Here is a 15,149-nt window from a genome sequence, read left to right on the forward strand (position 1 = left end):
TTAAATTCTTGTTCTGTAACTCTCAAGTTTGTTTCCACTCCCAACACACCTGAGGGATATGAGACACTCATCTCAATAAAAATAGTTCCCGGAGAGGGGCTTGGGAGGCACACGTCATTCACTGGATCCTGCCATTCGAAAAGCCTCCCAGGTAGTTTTAATAATGCAGCCCACACCCCTTGTGGGTGAGGCAACAGCAGTATGAACCCCACCATACACTCGGGGTTGAATATCACTAATCTAGTAAAGCATTCAGTATCCTATGGACCTACGCCACATGGCATCTTCTGTTCCCAGGTTGTGTCCAGCTCCAGGCCCTTATTCAACCCTCTCCTGAAGTTAAAGAGGCCCGTTTTTTTCATTTGCTTCTGAGCTTGGATAAGAAGAGAAACAAAGATAGGATGACACCACTTCCCTCTGATGCCAGCATCTCCTTTACAAAGACAAATCCCATTTCATTCCACAATTAGTGATCCTGAAGGAAATAAAATCCTCCTCTGACTTAAACACAGACATACTAACACAGATAGCTGACAACACATAGATCTCTTGCATCAGGTTTTGATTAGGAGAACACTTAGGAATAAAGGACTGGAGAGGCTGACACAGGAGGAGCAAGACTGAAGAAGGTGGTAAATGGGGCTGCATGGAAGATGTTGTCTCCTTCACATTTTAGTTCAGGAAGATGCTGCAGGTAAAATACATGGCCTTGCTAAAGTTGTCCAAAAAAAGAAAACTGAGACATTTAGGGATCACTTCCAAATTCGGCCCGAATATTTTCCATAAAATTTTAAACACATCGCAACCACATTCTTAAAACCCCAATTTATGTTTATTGTTGAGCATGACAGTGAGTAAGTTCATGAATTAAGACCCTGTTTGTATTCCTTATGATCCAGGTTCATTGCATGTCTTCAATGGAGATGCTCTACCTTCTTTAACTCCATTATCTGGGAATAACTAGCAATACATTAATTTCTGGGCATATTTTTAGATTCTGTGGGTCTTTTGCTACCCTGAAAGGGCCTAAGCTTGAGAAAACTGTCATAAAACTTACTTTTACTCAAGTCATAGCCTTTGGAAAATTAGTATTTAAGAAAAGTATTATTTTTCAAAAAGGAGCTATACGCCAATCTCCAATGCATTAACTGCTAATCATTCCTCTGATAACTATTCTAATATTTCATGTCCGTCCTAGCATATATGTATAAACAGAAGTCATCCATACATAGACAATTTTCTATCACAATTGTTTTATAATTAATACTACAAATGGAGTGCTTCTTGAAAGTCACACAAAAATCAAAGTAGCATAAGTTGCTATTATCTAATTCACATTCTTATGGTTCCAGAATTACCTGTAAGATGGGCTAGGCACTGACATCTCACTGATGGACTTTCGAATTACAGACGATTTTCAAGTCCAATAACTTGGTTAATAACTAGATTTGCTTCTGTAGATTAAACGCGCACTCTGGACCAGTGAACCGATCATGCTAGTCATGACATCTACCATAACAGCGCCCCCTCCTGGCGCTAAGTGACCCACCCACTCCCTGCACTTCAGTTAAGGGCAGCTCTTGTGTTCGTGGGTGTCTCAAGAGATGGCCTGGGGCATTGGACTCTGCCCAGAGAGTCAGTAGTAACCCTCTCACCCAGTCAGATGGGGTCCCTCCAGAATTACCCAAGAAATTAAGAGAACTAACCAGTCAGTGAGGGAAGACTAGAGAAGAGAGAAGCCAGATCCCCGGTGCATAAAAACAAAACACCCTCTTGCCTTTAAGTGGCCTGGAGTTTCCTTCAATAGCCCAAAAAACCAAAAGACATGACCAGGTCCTGATGGAAGCCTTCCTGCATTTTCTCATTAAATATACCCAACAATCTAACACAATCTTATTATTCCCATTTTGCAGATAAGCTGATTCTATGGCCAAAAAAAAAAAAAAATGCACACAAGCTTGGAAAACCTCATATGAACACCTTATCTCCTCCACCACACTCCTCAAATCCTTGCCCACTTTTGGCTGGGCACCAGGCTACAGGAAACAGCCAGGATTCACAGGAATTACAATGGTATTGGCGGGAACCCGAATTGGTTTATAAGGGGAGGGAAACCAAAAGGAGAAGATTCTTAGGAAACTTTTCCTCTCCTCTAAAAGTGATGTTTTTGAACCACAGCTGCTAAGTTAAAAATAGAAAAGAGATGCCTTGGAGCAGGTGAGGAGGGAGTCCAAATCAGAGAGAAGAGTTACAGAAATGTCTGAGATGGACACCACCCTAGAGCAGAAAATGCCACGTGGCACAGAACTGGGGTAGCTGGGAGGAATCCTAGATCCCAAGATATGGGAGGAAACCTGGAGAATTCTGGTTCCACATCTTCCCTCTAAGCAAGGAGTCCCTCTAACTAAGAGAAATGGTTAACAACTGCCTAGTTTCCCTTGAAGGTTTCCAGAAATGGAGAACTAGAGCAACTCTGGCTATATGTTTTAATTGTGTCCTTCTCACTGTCAAGAGGCGCTTCTTAATGTCCTGCTCAAATGTCTCCAGCACACCCTGAAGCCTGTTTGTGCCCCTTCAGTACTCCTTAGACGCAGAGAGCTTCTGCTTAGCATCCTCCTTATTTGAGAAAATTTCATGTATCTGAAAATAGCCATTAAGTTGCCTCATAGCATTTTCTCTTCTAAACTAGGAAAATCCATACAGAGGCCGCACAGCCACTCAAGGGGATGTTAGAAAGAGGATTCCAGTGTCATGAGTGGGCCAGACTAGATGTGCCTCTGAGATATCTGCCAAGCCAGAAATCCTTTGATTCAATTCCTTTCATCTTTTGTGTGACATTTCCCATCACTTTGTTCACATTTGTCACAATACCTGTCATCTGTCCAACTTCTTTATATTCTTTTAATATTTCTAAATCTAATGTGCATAGGACCTTTTTTTTTTTTTTGAGACAGAGCCTTGCTCTGTCGCCCAGGCTGGAGTGTAGTGGCACGATCTCGGCTCACTGCAACCTCCACCTCCCAGGTTCAAGCAATTCTCCTCCCTCGGCCTCCCAAGTAGCTGGGACTACAAGCATATGCCACTACACCAGGCTAATTTTTTGTATCTTTTTAGTAGAGACGGGGTTTCACCGTGTTAGCCAGGATGGTCTCAATCTCCTGACCTCATGATCCGCCCGCCTCGGCCTCCCAAAGTGCTGGGATTACAGGCGTGAGCCACTGCGCCCAGCCAGGAACCATTTTTCACAATATAAAACAAAGGCTCATTAATTCAGATTAAGTTGAAAAATTCATGTTCCCCTAAGTAAGAAACCAGAGTGAAAGTATTTTCAATTAAACAAATTTTGTCTATTACAAAAGACTACATATTGGTTATTAATAAAAAAATGAGAAAGTTAATGAAAATGGTGAGTTAACAATAATTTTATCTCATGGCACTTTATACTTTTCAAAGTATTTTTACATATATTATTCCATATTTCCAATTTTATTCAATATATAAATGTAACATATGGGTAATAGATCACCAAACCTAAATCAAAAAGTCTAATTTATCCTGCTAAATTTGAACTTTTAATGCAATAAGAATTATATATAATTATTCCAAGTCTGTATAAGAGCAGTCTGAATTAATAACGTTCTGCTCTATTGTAGTTATAATAAGCCTGACAATTTTATGGCCATCTCATCTCCCAGAGTGTCACTCCCATCTACACATTAGTAATAAATACTGTTTGTTCATGGACAAACTTTTGTCATAACAGAGCATTCCACCTTAAAGAAGTTTCACTCAGTAAATTAAATAGCTCAAATACCATAGAAATGTTTTCCATGATAAATGTGCTCAGAGTTCATTATTCTCTGCAAAAATGCTTGTTTAATTTAAAATGAGCCTAATAAGGAGGTTATCCCAAGATGACAAGGACCCAATATATCACAGAACTTATCACCTTTCTCTTTGTTCAGGAAAAAAAAAAGAGTCAAAATTAATCCAGTTAATTGTAAATAATGGAACTAAACCAATACATGTAGAATGCCCCATACAGAATGCCCCATTTGAGGAACCTGGTGACACCAAAAGGGTCTATGAGCACCTTCACCATCTTCACTTTCTTCTTAAATCTGCAGTTGGAGTCATAGCATTTCATTGTCCTTTCACAATGGTCAGAAAGACAATGCCTTTACCTACCTTAAAAAGTCTTAAAATGTTAGCAACCATGATGGACACGGAGCTTGCTGCAGCACCTATGACGCCAGAAATCTTGTCAGGCTTGGTGAAAATGGGTGGATCTCCATTAGCACACTTCACGTCCGAAGCATCTTTCTCTATTAATGCCTGCACGAACGTTAGAGACTGCTCCAAAGCATAGGTGTCCCTAGAGCACGTGTCGAGGATGCGAACACCCAGAGTGATGTTGGAAAGGAGATCAGGGTCCTTGTTAATCTGGTCAATTGCATAAAGCATGGCCTCCAGTCTGTGAATCCCCTTTTCCTTCTTCAGCTCCCCACAAGGCACCCCTCTCTCTCCCTTTGCGTGGACAGGGAAGAGACCCCCCAAAATAATGTCCCCATCCACCCGTATGGAATGGGCATACTCCTGGCTGTGAGTTCTTTGCATCATTGTGAGGATCCAGTAGAACTTGGCGGTCAAGAGGAAGAAACAAGGGCAAGAGGCTGATCGCTTTCCCTCGCATACCATTTTCTCCACAGGTGGTATTACAATCCAAGACCCAAAGTTTATTCTTGCCACAGAAGAAAGGGGACCACCTGAGGCTGCACCTTCTGGAGGCTACCATCAGGGCCCATGGGGAAAAGGCTCTGTGGGCATCAGCAAGTTTTCTTGATTTGAATGTCACAGTGAATTTCCATCAGACCCCTAAGGTTCAATTTTATTTCCTTATAAGATCAACTTGCCTGGAATGGTGCAAAAATTAGAACATCTGAGGTTCTGATGTTGGGATGAGGTCAACAATTCATGTCCTTGAAATCAGCCTTGTAGCAGAATTATTCCTGGGAAGAGGGGAAAAAAGGGGGTTCAGTTCAGTGGATCTACATGTTTTACATTTTGCAGCCCTGTTTATGCCAGCCTCTTTAAAAAAAAAACCCCCTATTCAGTAAGAAACTAATTCTTTTTGTCCCCCTGTGACTCTGAACACCTGGCTGCACTGCATCTAAACAGGGAGATTGATGACAAGGGAAACAGAACAGTATCTGTTTTGCAGATAGGGAAACAGAACAGTATCAGGAACTAGGTTGATTCCCCCAAGCCAGAAAGCATTTTTATTTATCATTTTATTTCAATAAACCTTATTTCCATGAAGGTAAAGATTCTGCAACTGATGGCACCATTTCTTTTCAAATCTGTTTTTATTTTTTTTTTGCAGCTATCTGAATTTTGCATTCTAATTTTGTCAACAAAATCATAATAAATATTATTTTCTGTGATGTATTCAACAAGCCAGTCATCTGTTAATGACTTTTTTTTAGTGCCTCAAATTACCCAGTAGGAAAAAGTGATTATTCAATTACAAAGTGAAAGAGAGAAAAAAATCCACCCAAAGAGCTAAAAAATGTGTAAGTTTTGTAGCTTGTGAAAAAAATTAACATAGAAAGTCAGCTATTTCGTATAAATTGTCTTATTCTCTGGTAAGAAAACAAAGACTTGAAAATGAAACACACAGGGAAGGTGACATGTGAAGATATTGCTATTACCATTGTCAGGGTTTCCAATTAATTTGTCGGGATGGGAGCAATGGGTATATTAACAGTTCTGAGGGAAACATGCCTTGATCCCAGAATCACTAGGAGCAAATCAGAGTTGGCGATCAACTGAAGAGCTGCTTAATTTTGTCTGACTCAGTGGGGAAAAATTCATCAAGATTGAAATAACTTGAAGTGAAAAAGTCTACACGCAAATCTACAAAGTTTTTTTTCCTACGGCCTTCACCCTTAATTCCGTAAGATTTTTTTCAAACGACTTTTGAAGAGATGTGACTGAAAATGAGAACTGACTTAACACAGGGAATCTGAGATTTGTAATGCACAGCTAATTAAGAGGATAAAGAGCACCAATTTACTTTGGCAAGATAGTTAATCTAATGCTCATTTCTAACCTATTTATATATGGGTTTGAAACCTGAAATTTGGACAGTTCTCCTGTACCCTAGCCAACCAACATCTGCTTGTATTTTCCATTCACTTGTTCAAGTTCCAGTTCATAAAATTTTCTTTTTATCCTTCTTGTCCCGAAAGGAAAGATGGTGCTTCCCTGGGGGATAACTTAAAATATGCCCAAACACCTTCAAAGAAAGCTGCATTTTTTGCACTTTCAGATTAGAAAAGAGGGCTCATAGCAGCCCACTGCCCCATATTTCTGAGCAAACACCTGCAGCCTCGCCAGCCAATGGCCCACTCGGCTGAGATAGTTCTGTGCAGCCTAAGACAAGTATTCCCTGCCTCCCGGCACACATTAAGCCTTAGATTTCCTCTGTGCTGCCCCCAAAATACTTCGTCCTTTCTGATTTTTCTCACCACTTAACTGGTAGTCCCTCACACTGGATTCTCCTAGCAGCTGCTTTTCCCTCGGAAAATCTGTGATTCAATAACAGCCTGACCTCAGGCATTCCACAAAAGGAAACACTCAGAAAGTCAACCTGATTTTCTGGATGAAACCATTTAAGTGATAGGCCATAAATTACACCGGCCACCCATTAAGAGAAGTAAGATTGTGTTTAACAGTTTCACAAGGAAAACCAGTCACGTGATAGTAAAACCCCATTAACTCCGATCACTAGTTGAGAATTTGAGACCAATTCCACATGGCTGGGCTGACCCTTGTTCTGACAGAGTACAGACTAAATGAATAAATAAGGTGAAGGAGAAATGTCTAGGGGGAGTAGGTCTTGGGCCCGCCTTTCCTCTTTACACCAAGCCATCCCCCAAGTACTTAAAACACTTAAGAGAGTAAGTGGCTTTCAATTACAGACGAACATACAAACAGCCCATCTGTTCGTCACAATGCACCCTTACCTATCCATGTGGCATTAACCTAGTTCCACTTGCTGTACAGTCCAGAAAGAAATAAAATTGAGTCGCTTTTAAAATTATTGGTGATTGCAATATTGTTTACTCTCTTTGGCATCTCGTAGCTCTGTTTGGAGCCTTAATTTTTAAAAAAAGATTGGGGGATGAATAGCAGTGAGACAGGAATCAGTTTTGTTTAGTGGTTGAATGCACTGAAATGGAAAAGGAGAGGGTCAGTTTTGGTTTCATTTCAGTTTCATTTGTTGGACAGCTCACTTGAATTTTTGCTGGAGTTTCCGTCTCTGGAACATAGAATTAATTGCACGTAACCTCTCTGAAGCTTGCTTTTCTTGTCTGTAAAGGGGTGATAGAACCTGCCACACAGCACACATGGAAAGCATAGTATCTGGCTCAGTAAACAGGAGTTATTGTTGCTAACTTAGTCTGTAATTCATTTTCTACTAGAGCAGAGCAACTGTTTCTGTATTTGCCCAGTTGGTGAGCTTTTACTGAATTTCGTTTGTCACTTTAAACAATAAAATCAGAGCTACTTATAAAATATTTAAATCTTGCATTTATTTCAAAATCTGATACATTGTCATAAAAATCAGACTCCACTGCCAGAAGGTTTAGTTTCCCCTTTTAAAAAACCTAAGGAAAAATATATTTGAAAATTTGTGAGAAACTACATCAGTTAGGTTTCATTGTATAATCTTAAATTACTTATCTTGCTCTGGTACAATTCTTGTGAGCTTTAATCCAAACTCATCCTAGTGGAGTCTATGAGTTTTAAAGAAACCATAATCCTTCAGAGCTATAGATCCAAATACCTCTATTGTATGTTTTGTGTTTGATTTAAAGTATAAACAGCTCCTCTCTCAAACTGACCTGCCTCTGACATGTGGCAGAAGCCTGGCCTGTGCTGGACTGTTTCAAGGAGGCGTGAGGTCTGGACTCCTGAAACCAATCTCAGAGGGGGACAAATCCTCTCAGCACTATGTCTGGGCCCACAGGGAGAGGCCGTGGAACCCTTTGGGGAGGCTTAACCATGAACCCTCATAGCCCTTCCTGTGCACTCCCCCGCCAGCCCACCCTTACTTACAGGGCACATCATACATCACTGGGCCCTCCATGGGCAGTCCCCTGGCCTAAGACTCCTGGAAGCAGGCACCCTGGCTGGACCCTGAGCCTGTGGCCCCCTAAATGTGCTCTGTTTCCTAAAAGGCCAGAAGGACACCTCCTTACTGGCCAGAGCCCAGAATTCTGCTTTATTTTCTACACACCTTCTCTGTACCAGTGTCAAGTACCTAACACAGTATCTCCATAAATTTTCATACACCAGGCATTAGCTCTTGCATAAATGAGAAAAGAAGGCTCAGAGGGATTGAACATGGCCCCAACCCCTGAGACGGTGAGCTGATAAGTAGCAGTGCCACCAAAGTCATCTGTCCCAGAAGGTGGGTCCTGTGCTTGGAGAAAGACCCCAGTGCTGCAGGGACTCGCTGTGGCAGCACAAGAAAAGGGAACAGCCCTGCCCCTCCACTGCAATCTTTCAGAAAGGTGCACATCTTCGATGCTTAGCTCTGGAAGAACAATAACGTACTAATTAGGAAGGGACAATCTGGGGGCATTTCCAGGCAGGTGATTTCTGAATCTCTCAAAGGGCTGAGAAGATCCAATGCGGTTTGTCCAAACACTTCTGCTCCAAATGAGGTCTCCTGGCCAGGTTGATGTCAAGGAGAACACACCCACCAACACATGCAGGGTCTCTCTGGGTCTGCCATCACATCTTCCTTGGGCATTTAGCAGGTATGATTAAAATATGATAGGGTAAAATCCTCACTGAGGAATACCATTATCCAAGAATTGTAATTTTTTTCTCATAAAAAGGCCAAAGCAGCATTCCTATGCTGCATTCCATTTAGCTCTTTAACAAAAAGGTTAAGCTGAATATTCTCATCAATTCATATGACTGCTCACACTTGCAGCTCTTTTGGTTGTTTTGAAAATGCATCATATTTCTGTATCATCTCCCATGCTGCAATATGTGTGCATGTCTGTGGATTCTTGGTGGGGCAGAGTGAGGATGGGGCAAACAGAGCTCTCCCCTGGCAACAGAGGCTTGGAATCAGATCTTTGTCTGACAGTCACTGGCTGGTAACACTGAACATGTCCCCTCACCCCTATGTGCTTCCATTTCCTCATCTGTGAAATGAGTGAGATGGACCACATGATCTCTAAGGTGTCTTCCAGCTTCCTATTCTGAGATTCTATTACTTAATAATAAGGGAATATGAGATTACGCTCAAACATCGAGCAAGGCTTTGCCAACTGAACACAATAACTGATTTTGTTTGCAAGTTGAGTGACTTTTTTTCATCAGTGAGAGGATTGTGAAAGCTCTTCTACACAAGCCAGCCTCATATTTTAAAAAATCTGATACAGGAGAAGCTCGACTTACTAAACAGATAAATTAGAAAGTAATTATTTGCATTACAAAAGAATTCACCACAGGTTTCCTTTAAATAGCTAAATCCCAGGCATTTAAAAAAACAGTCTGATTTAGGAGAATTCAATTTGTGCCCTTATTTTTCCAATAACACAGCTATTGCACAAAAAGACCATATTTAAAGTAATGATAAGCTACTTTTTATAATATGTATCAGATAAGAAGAGAGAAAGTGGGTGACATCAACACTTACTGAATGCCAGCAGTGTGCCTGGAGCTGCAGACACATTATTTCATTTCTCTCTAAAATACAACTATGAGGTGGTATCATAGCCTCCATTCAGGATCTAAGGAACCTGAAAACAGAAAGATTATATGACTGTGTCTAAAGTCTCAGGCGAGGATTCAAATGCAGGACTGCCATTATGTTCCTTCCCTTACTCCATGCCCCATGGGGGCAGGAGGCCATGCTGGATCGCAAACTAACCCTGATTTGATAATGAGGACTGTGAGTGAGATGTTCTAGAGTCCTAGGGGACACTGATTCTAGTCTTACTTCCCCCAGTACTCACTGTATAGCACTGGGAAGTCACTTAACCAGATCTCAGTTTCTTGGTTTCTAAAATGGGGAATGATTTTCGCCCATCTTCCAGTTTGTGAAATCCAACAATATAATGTGTGTCAAAGTACTTTATAAACTGCCAAGTGCTATAAGAATGCACAGGGATACTATTAGTTTAACAATCTGTCCTAGAACTAAAATATGTCACTGGAGTAATTTACTTAGAAGATCTAAGAAAACCACTTTCTCATCACACTTGGGTCTAGTCAGACCTTAACAAGGGTCACAGGTCCAAAAAAAGTCAACCCTGGTAAGCCTATATGGAGAGCACAGAGCTTGAAGGAAAACTGGAAAGGACGCAAGAAGAAGTCAACGGAAGTACCATGCCTCACCTGGAGAACTAAAGGTCAGGGACACTGAGCATCTAAATCGCTATTCTGAAGAAAGTGGTGACAAGATAATCTCCTGTTGTGAAAACAAGACAATCGGAAAACTTCCTAAGTTGTAGGTACAATATAATGCTTCTACCGCTGGGTCATGACCACTGGAAAAGTCAGTCAATAAATAGCCAGCAGCTTTCTAGCTTTAGGCATAACCCTGCCTGGAAAAGTATGAAATTGGCAACACATGTGTCCAACAATCTATACTCCTCTGAGGCCTCCCCTAGATATTCCCACTTCTGCTCACCTCCTGCCCTGCCCTGCCCTGCCCTGCCCTGCCCTGACCTCCCCGGAACTAGGTCTCTTCCTTCCCTCAGTGCCTTTGTTCTTTCATTACCTTGGCCCTCCCCAGGGAGTGAGTGGATTCATTAGCAGGTATCAAAGCCTGAAGATGCATTACTGTCATCCCCAAATGGAACATCTGCATTCTCAAAATGATTCCTAGGAGAGCCATAATTTATTTACCAAAGAAATATCACCATTAATAACGGTTAAGGCTAGCAATGCAACAAGCCAGAGCAGGGAGCTAGGAGTCAGGAGCGTCTCAATAGTACCTCTCAAATCATTCCAACAGCAACGCCCACCACTGAGAAAGTGGTGGGATGAGACAATATTATGCTCAGGGTCCCTCCCAGTGAGTGGCTGAGTTTGTTGCAATTTGTCAAAGTACCAAGTAGAAATGAAAATCAAAGAAAAAAAAGAAGAGAGAAAGCCCAAATCAAAATTCCAATTCCTAGCAGAAAGAAAACCCTCTCTTAAAATGGAAACAATAAGCCAGCCAACTCTCAGCTCATAGCCTCTCCTGGGAACAACATGAAGTGGCCATCCCTACTGAATGAACCACATTTGTGAGTCTGGGGATGCCCAGTCAGAGTCTATCAAGAAAACAGCAAGTTTCCTGGACCTCCACAAGCCAGCCAACTTGACAGACATGGAGATGTGGCCAGATCTTGGCTGTGGTTCCAGGAAGAGAGAAATTCAAGCAGTATCTTCTTTTAAGACACTGGGACAGAGCAACTCCACTCCCCCCAACTAAAGCAAGGTCATCTTTATGATGGGCATTCTAACTACCTGAGGAAGGTGATAGGAAGGAAACTTGGAAGGAAAAAAACGTGTGTAGTGTGCTGTGCATCGTGCCCTGAAGACAACGGAACATTCATACACAAAGATTGGCATGCAATTGCCAATGTGAATGTCAGACGGGTTATTTGCTGCATAAATACCAATTAAACAAGCCCCGAAGCAGCTTCAACCTGCTCAGCCAACTTTGAAAAGAGCACATCTCTCCAGACTTCTAACTTTCTCCTGCACTCACTGGAGCTCAGCTCTTCCTTTTCTCTATTCCTTTTGGATGTAGATGTTTTTAGAATTATTCAAGCAGCCATAACTTTCGAAGGGTGCATAACAGGGCAGAACTAGCTAGCACAATCCAAACAGAACAAATTGAGCCTAAATAACAGTATAGAGCTGTGTTCTCAGTATCTTCTTCTTTATTCCGGGTCGATTGTCTCCTACAAAGCCTCCCGTCATCTATTTCTCCCCATATCCCTTATTCAAAAGCAAGAATTCTCTATCTTAGACATGGTACAACCTGTAGTTGACTCTAAAATGGGAAAATTGCATTTTAAAAAACCTTGGTTCGTTTTCCCCGACGGAGGAAGCTTTTCTTTTCAAAATTATCGAGCCACACATTTTCAAGAACCAGAGAATGAATTGCACACAGCTGATTCTGCCTCCTACAGCGATCTTTCACCGTATTATTCACAAGCAAGTGACCAAGGTAAACTAAAGTGGTTTCTGTAGCCATTTGCAATTATTGACAAACAATTTCATAACGGAAAATGGAAATTACAGGCAAGTGCAATAAGCTGTTTATCCACGATCTACCTGCTGGTGGCTCTTTTTCTCTATTTTTCTTTCAAGCAAAATACAAACTACCATAGGAATGCATTTCTCCCGTTCATGATTTTTCTTGTATCTCCACCACCAAGCCTGTTTTCCAGTTCTGTCAGTTGGCAGGATTTGTATTCAATCGCGGTAGTAGCCCAGACTCTAGTGTATTCTTGGGTGTTCCAGAGACTCCCGCACCTTCAGGTTTGTGGGAAAGGATCCCCCAAATGGCAAATAAGGCATTCCCTCCCGGGGTAGGACTTGCTTAGGGGACTTAAGGGTTTCTGCACCCGGCGAGGGGGTCTGTTTTCACCCCCGCTATCCTGGGTGCGCAGACACCCTCTGACACCAGGCTTCGCAGTTTGGGCCACGGGGGAAGTAATTCCCCAGGGAACCGCGGGGGTGCGGTTTTGCGCAACTGGGTGACTCGCGTGTCCCTCCGCATTTCATTTGCACCAAGGGAGCGCGTGTCAGACGAAGGGAATTTTTTTCTTTTTTGGTGATTCTGTTATTTTTTCACCAACTGTACGAAGCTCAAGGGATCTCCGAGCTTTCTGGCTGGGCGGATGGGCTTCGCGCTTGGCCTGGCTGAGCGGTCCATCTCTACCTCTCTGTTTCTATCTCTACCATAACAGCAGCCACTCAGCCCGCCCGGATCCCCTGTTCCCCAGCGCACGTTCCTTTTTCTTCTCAGTTCCTTGGGCTGTTGAAGCCGGGTTCTGCGTAGATAGAGACTGGGGCCCTGGGGGGAGCGCCAGGCTGCTCTTGCCTTTCCCGCGCCCCGGGGCATTCCGGCGCCGCCCGGGTGCCCCCGCGCGCTGGGGATGCAGCCTCCGCCCCCGCCGCACCTGGCCGCCCGAGCGCCCGCGCCCACGCCCCGCGCGGGGCCGCCCGAAACTGGGGCCGCGCCAGCCGCGGGAGCTGCCGAGGAGCTGTCGGGGCGCGTTTGCCTTTGCTTTTTAAACAAGATCCCCGAGACCTTTTCTCCATCCCCCAACCCCCAACAGGACACGGAACTCCAGCGTTTCCCGAAAGCCACAAAAGAGGGGCACGGAAATCCCAAGATCGCCGTGCTAACTCGGAGAACGCAAACTCGAGGCAGAGCGTGCGCCGTGCGGGGATGCGGGTGTCGAGGACCCTGAAGCGCCTGGCTTCCCCCGCGACCCCCATCCTCCCTAGGTCCTGGTTCGACAACCATCCAGCCCACGCTCAGAGGGCGGGGGTTACCCCGACTCATCCCGGAAGCCGCTAACTTCGGAAATCCCTCCTGTTAGGTTCGCGAAACGAAGGTACCTCGTCATCTCCGCGGGGCAAGTCCGGATTCCACCAGAGCAGGTCCGGGAGGTCAACCGGGGCAGGCGATTCGAGGCAGAGCGCTTTAAAATCCTGCCGCCGCACGCCCCGTCAGAGCGCCGAGCGCGCCTGCCCCCTTCCCGTCACCGTTCAGTCTCCCATTCGCCGACTAAACTTTTGGGGGATCACATCTCCAAGCCTTGGGAGTTCCGGGTGAAGTCTCCCTCTTTTCTGAACCTCTTTACTGTAATGTAATCACGGGCAGACAAGAGGGGTGGCTGCCTTGTTCTTTGCAACGTAAAATCAACAGACACCCAATCAAGCTCCAATGCCCGGCCAGCCCCTCGCCCCCTGGTGCCCACTCTCCTTCTCCCCCCATTCCCGTCACCTCCGCCCGCTATTTCTCTCACAGACTACGGACGCGCAGGGCCATCTACTTGTGCTCAGGAAAAGCAAATCACTAGAGCGATTGGAGAAGGAATGGTGCACCTGGCTGTCCGCTGAAAGGTTTTAGAGAAGAAAACGGAAAGGGGAATAAAACGGGGGGATTCTCCTTTTCCAATAAGCAGGGCGTTTCTGGGAAGTTTGGGGGCCAGGGGCTTTTCGTCCCGTGATTCGGCACTTGCTTTCCTCGGAGCCGCTTTCTGCTGCCGGGCAGCGAGTCTTACCCTGCTCCCCGCAGAGGGCGCGGTGAGGAAGCCCGCTGGGGGCCCGCAGCTCCATGTCAGCGCCGCCGCCGCCGCCGCCGCCGCGTGAGGCGAGCACAGCGGCCGCACTTGTGGCTGATCTCTGGGCTGAGGGGGCTGAGCTGGCCTAGCCGGCGCCAAGTCTCTTCCATGTGAATAACAAATACTCCCACCGGCGGCCGCGATTGGTCTGCGCCCGGCGCCTCCCGATCCTCCGCCCGCGGCCATTCACCCGGCGCGGCGCGGGGAGCCGCGGCCGGGATCGCGCCCGGGATCGCCAATCGCTTCGCGCCAACCAGTCACCTCGGGAAGCGGGAGGAGGAACCCCCCAGGGGCGGGAGCCTCTGGATTTCGGTGTCACCCAGCGGCCCTGGCGCGGGCAGGGAGGGGGACCCTCGGCCCGCGGATCCCCCTCCGCGCTTCAGCCCGAAGCGACGAGGAGACCAGAAATGTCAATAGTTCTGATTTTTAAAAATCATCCCCCCTTCCCCGCCCCCAAGAAAAAGGGGAGGACCCAACGACAGAGTGAGAGGGTGGGAAGAAGCGGGAGCGGTAGAAGGAGGAATATGGCTGAGGAGGAGCCCAGCGGCTCCGGCTGCCTGGCGAGCCCGGGACCGGCGCGGGGAGGCGCGACGCCCCCCCCCGAGCACAGCGGGCAGCACCCGCGAGCCCGGGTCCCCGGTGAACACAGCTCCAGAAAGCGTCACCGAGAATAACACATGGTAGATGACAAGTGTCCCGCCACATGCTTTCTTTTCGGGAATGCTTAAAGTAGAGCCGGCAAGCCGCGCGATTCCCCTGCAAAGT

General features: G+C 45.2%; 1 protein-coding gene across 3 annotated transcripts in view; it reads right to left on the reverse strand.

Moving 5' to 3' along the window:
• Positions 1–14,545, reverse strand: part of GRM8 (glutamate metabotropic receptor 8) — an 837,927-nt gene extending 823,382 nt beyond the window's left edge. Inside the window, exons 1-2 of one of the 3 annotated variants that reach the window (XR_004033054.1) lie at positions 14,325–14,545; positions 4,189–5,009 (exon numbers count right to left, since the gene is read on the reverse strand). Coding sequence is in view for 2 of the 3 variants with exons in the window: in XM_030826389.1 (XP_030682249.1) it covers positions 4,189–4,698 (510 nt within the window). In the remaining variant the exon portion in view is untranslated. Of the gene's footprint in view, positions 1–4,188; positions 5,010–13,656; positions 13,903–14,324 lie in introns of those variants that run through there. The other 2 variants (XM_030826389.1, XM_030826390.1) reach the window with 2 other exon arrangements.
• Between the last annotated feature and the right edge of the window lie 604 nt (positions 14,546–15,149).

The sequence above is a fragment of the Nomascus leucogenys genome, chromosome 13, assembly GCF_006542625.1.
Source record: "Nomascus leucogenys isolate Asia chromosome 13, Asia_NLE_v1, whole genome shotgun sequence".
NCBI classification, from domain to species: domain Eukaryota; kingdom Metazoa; phylum Chordata; class Mammalia; order Primates; family Hylobatidae; genus Nomascus; species Nomascus leucogenys.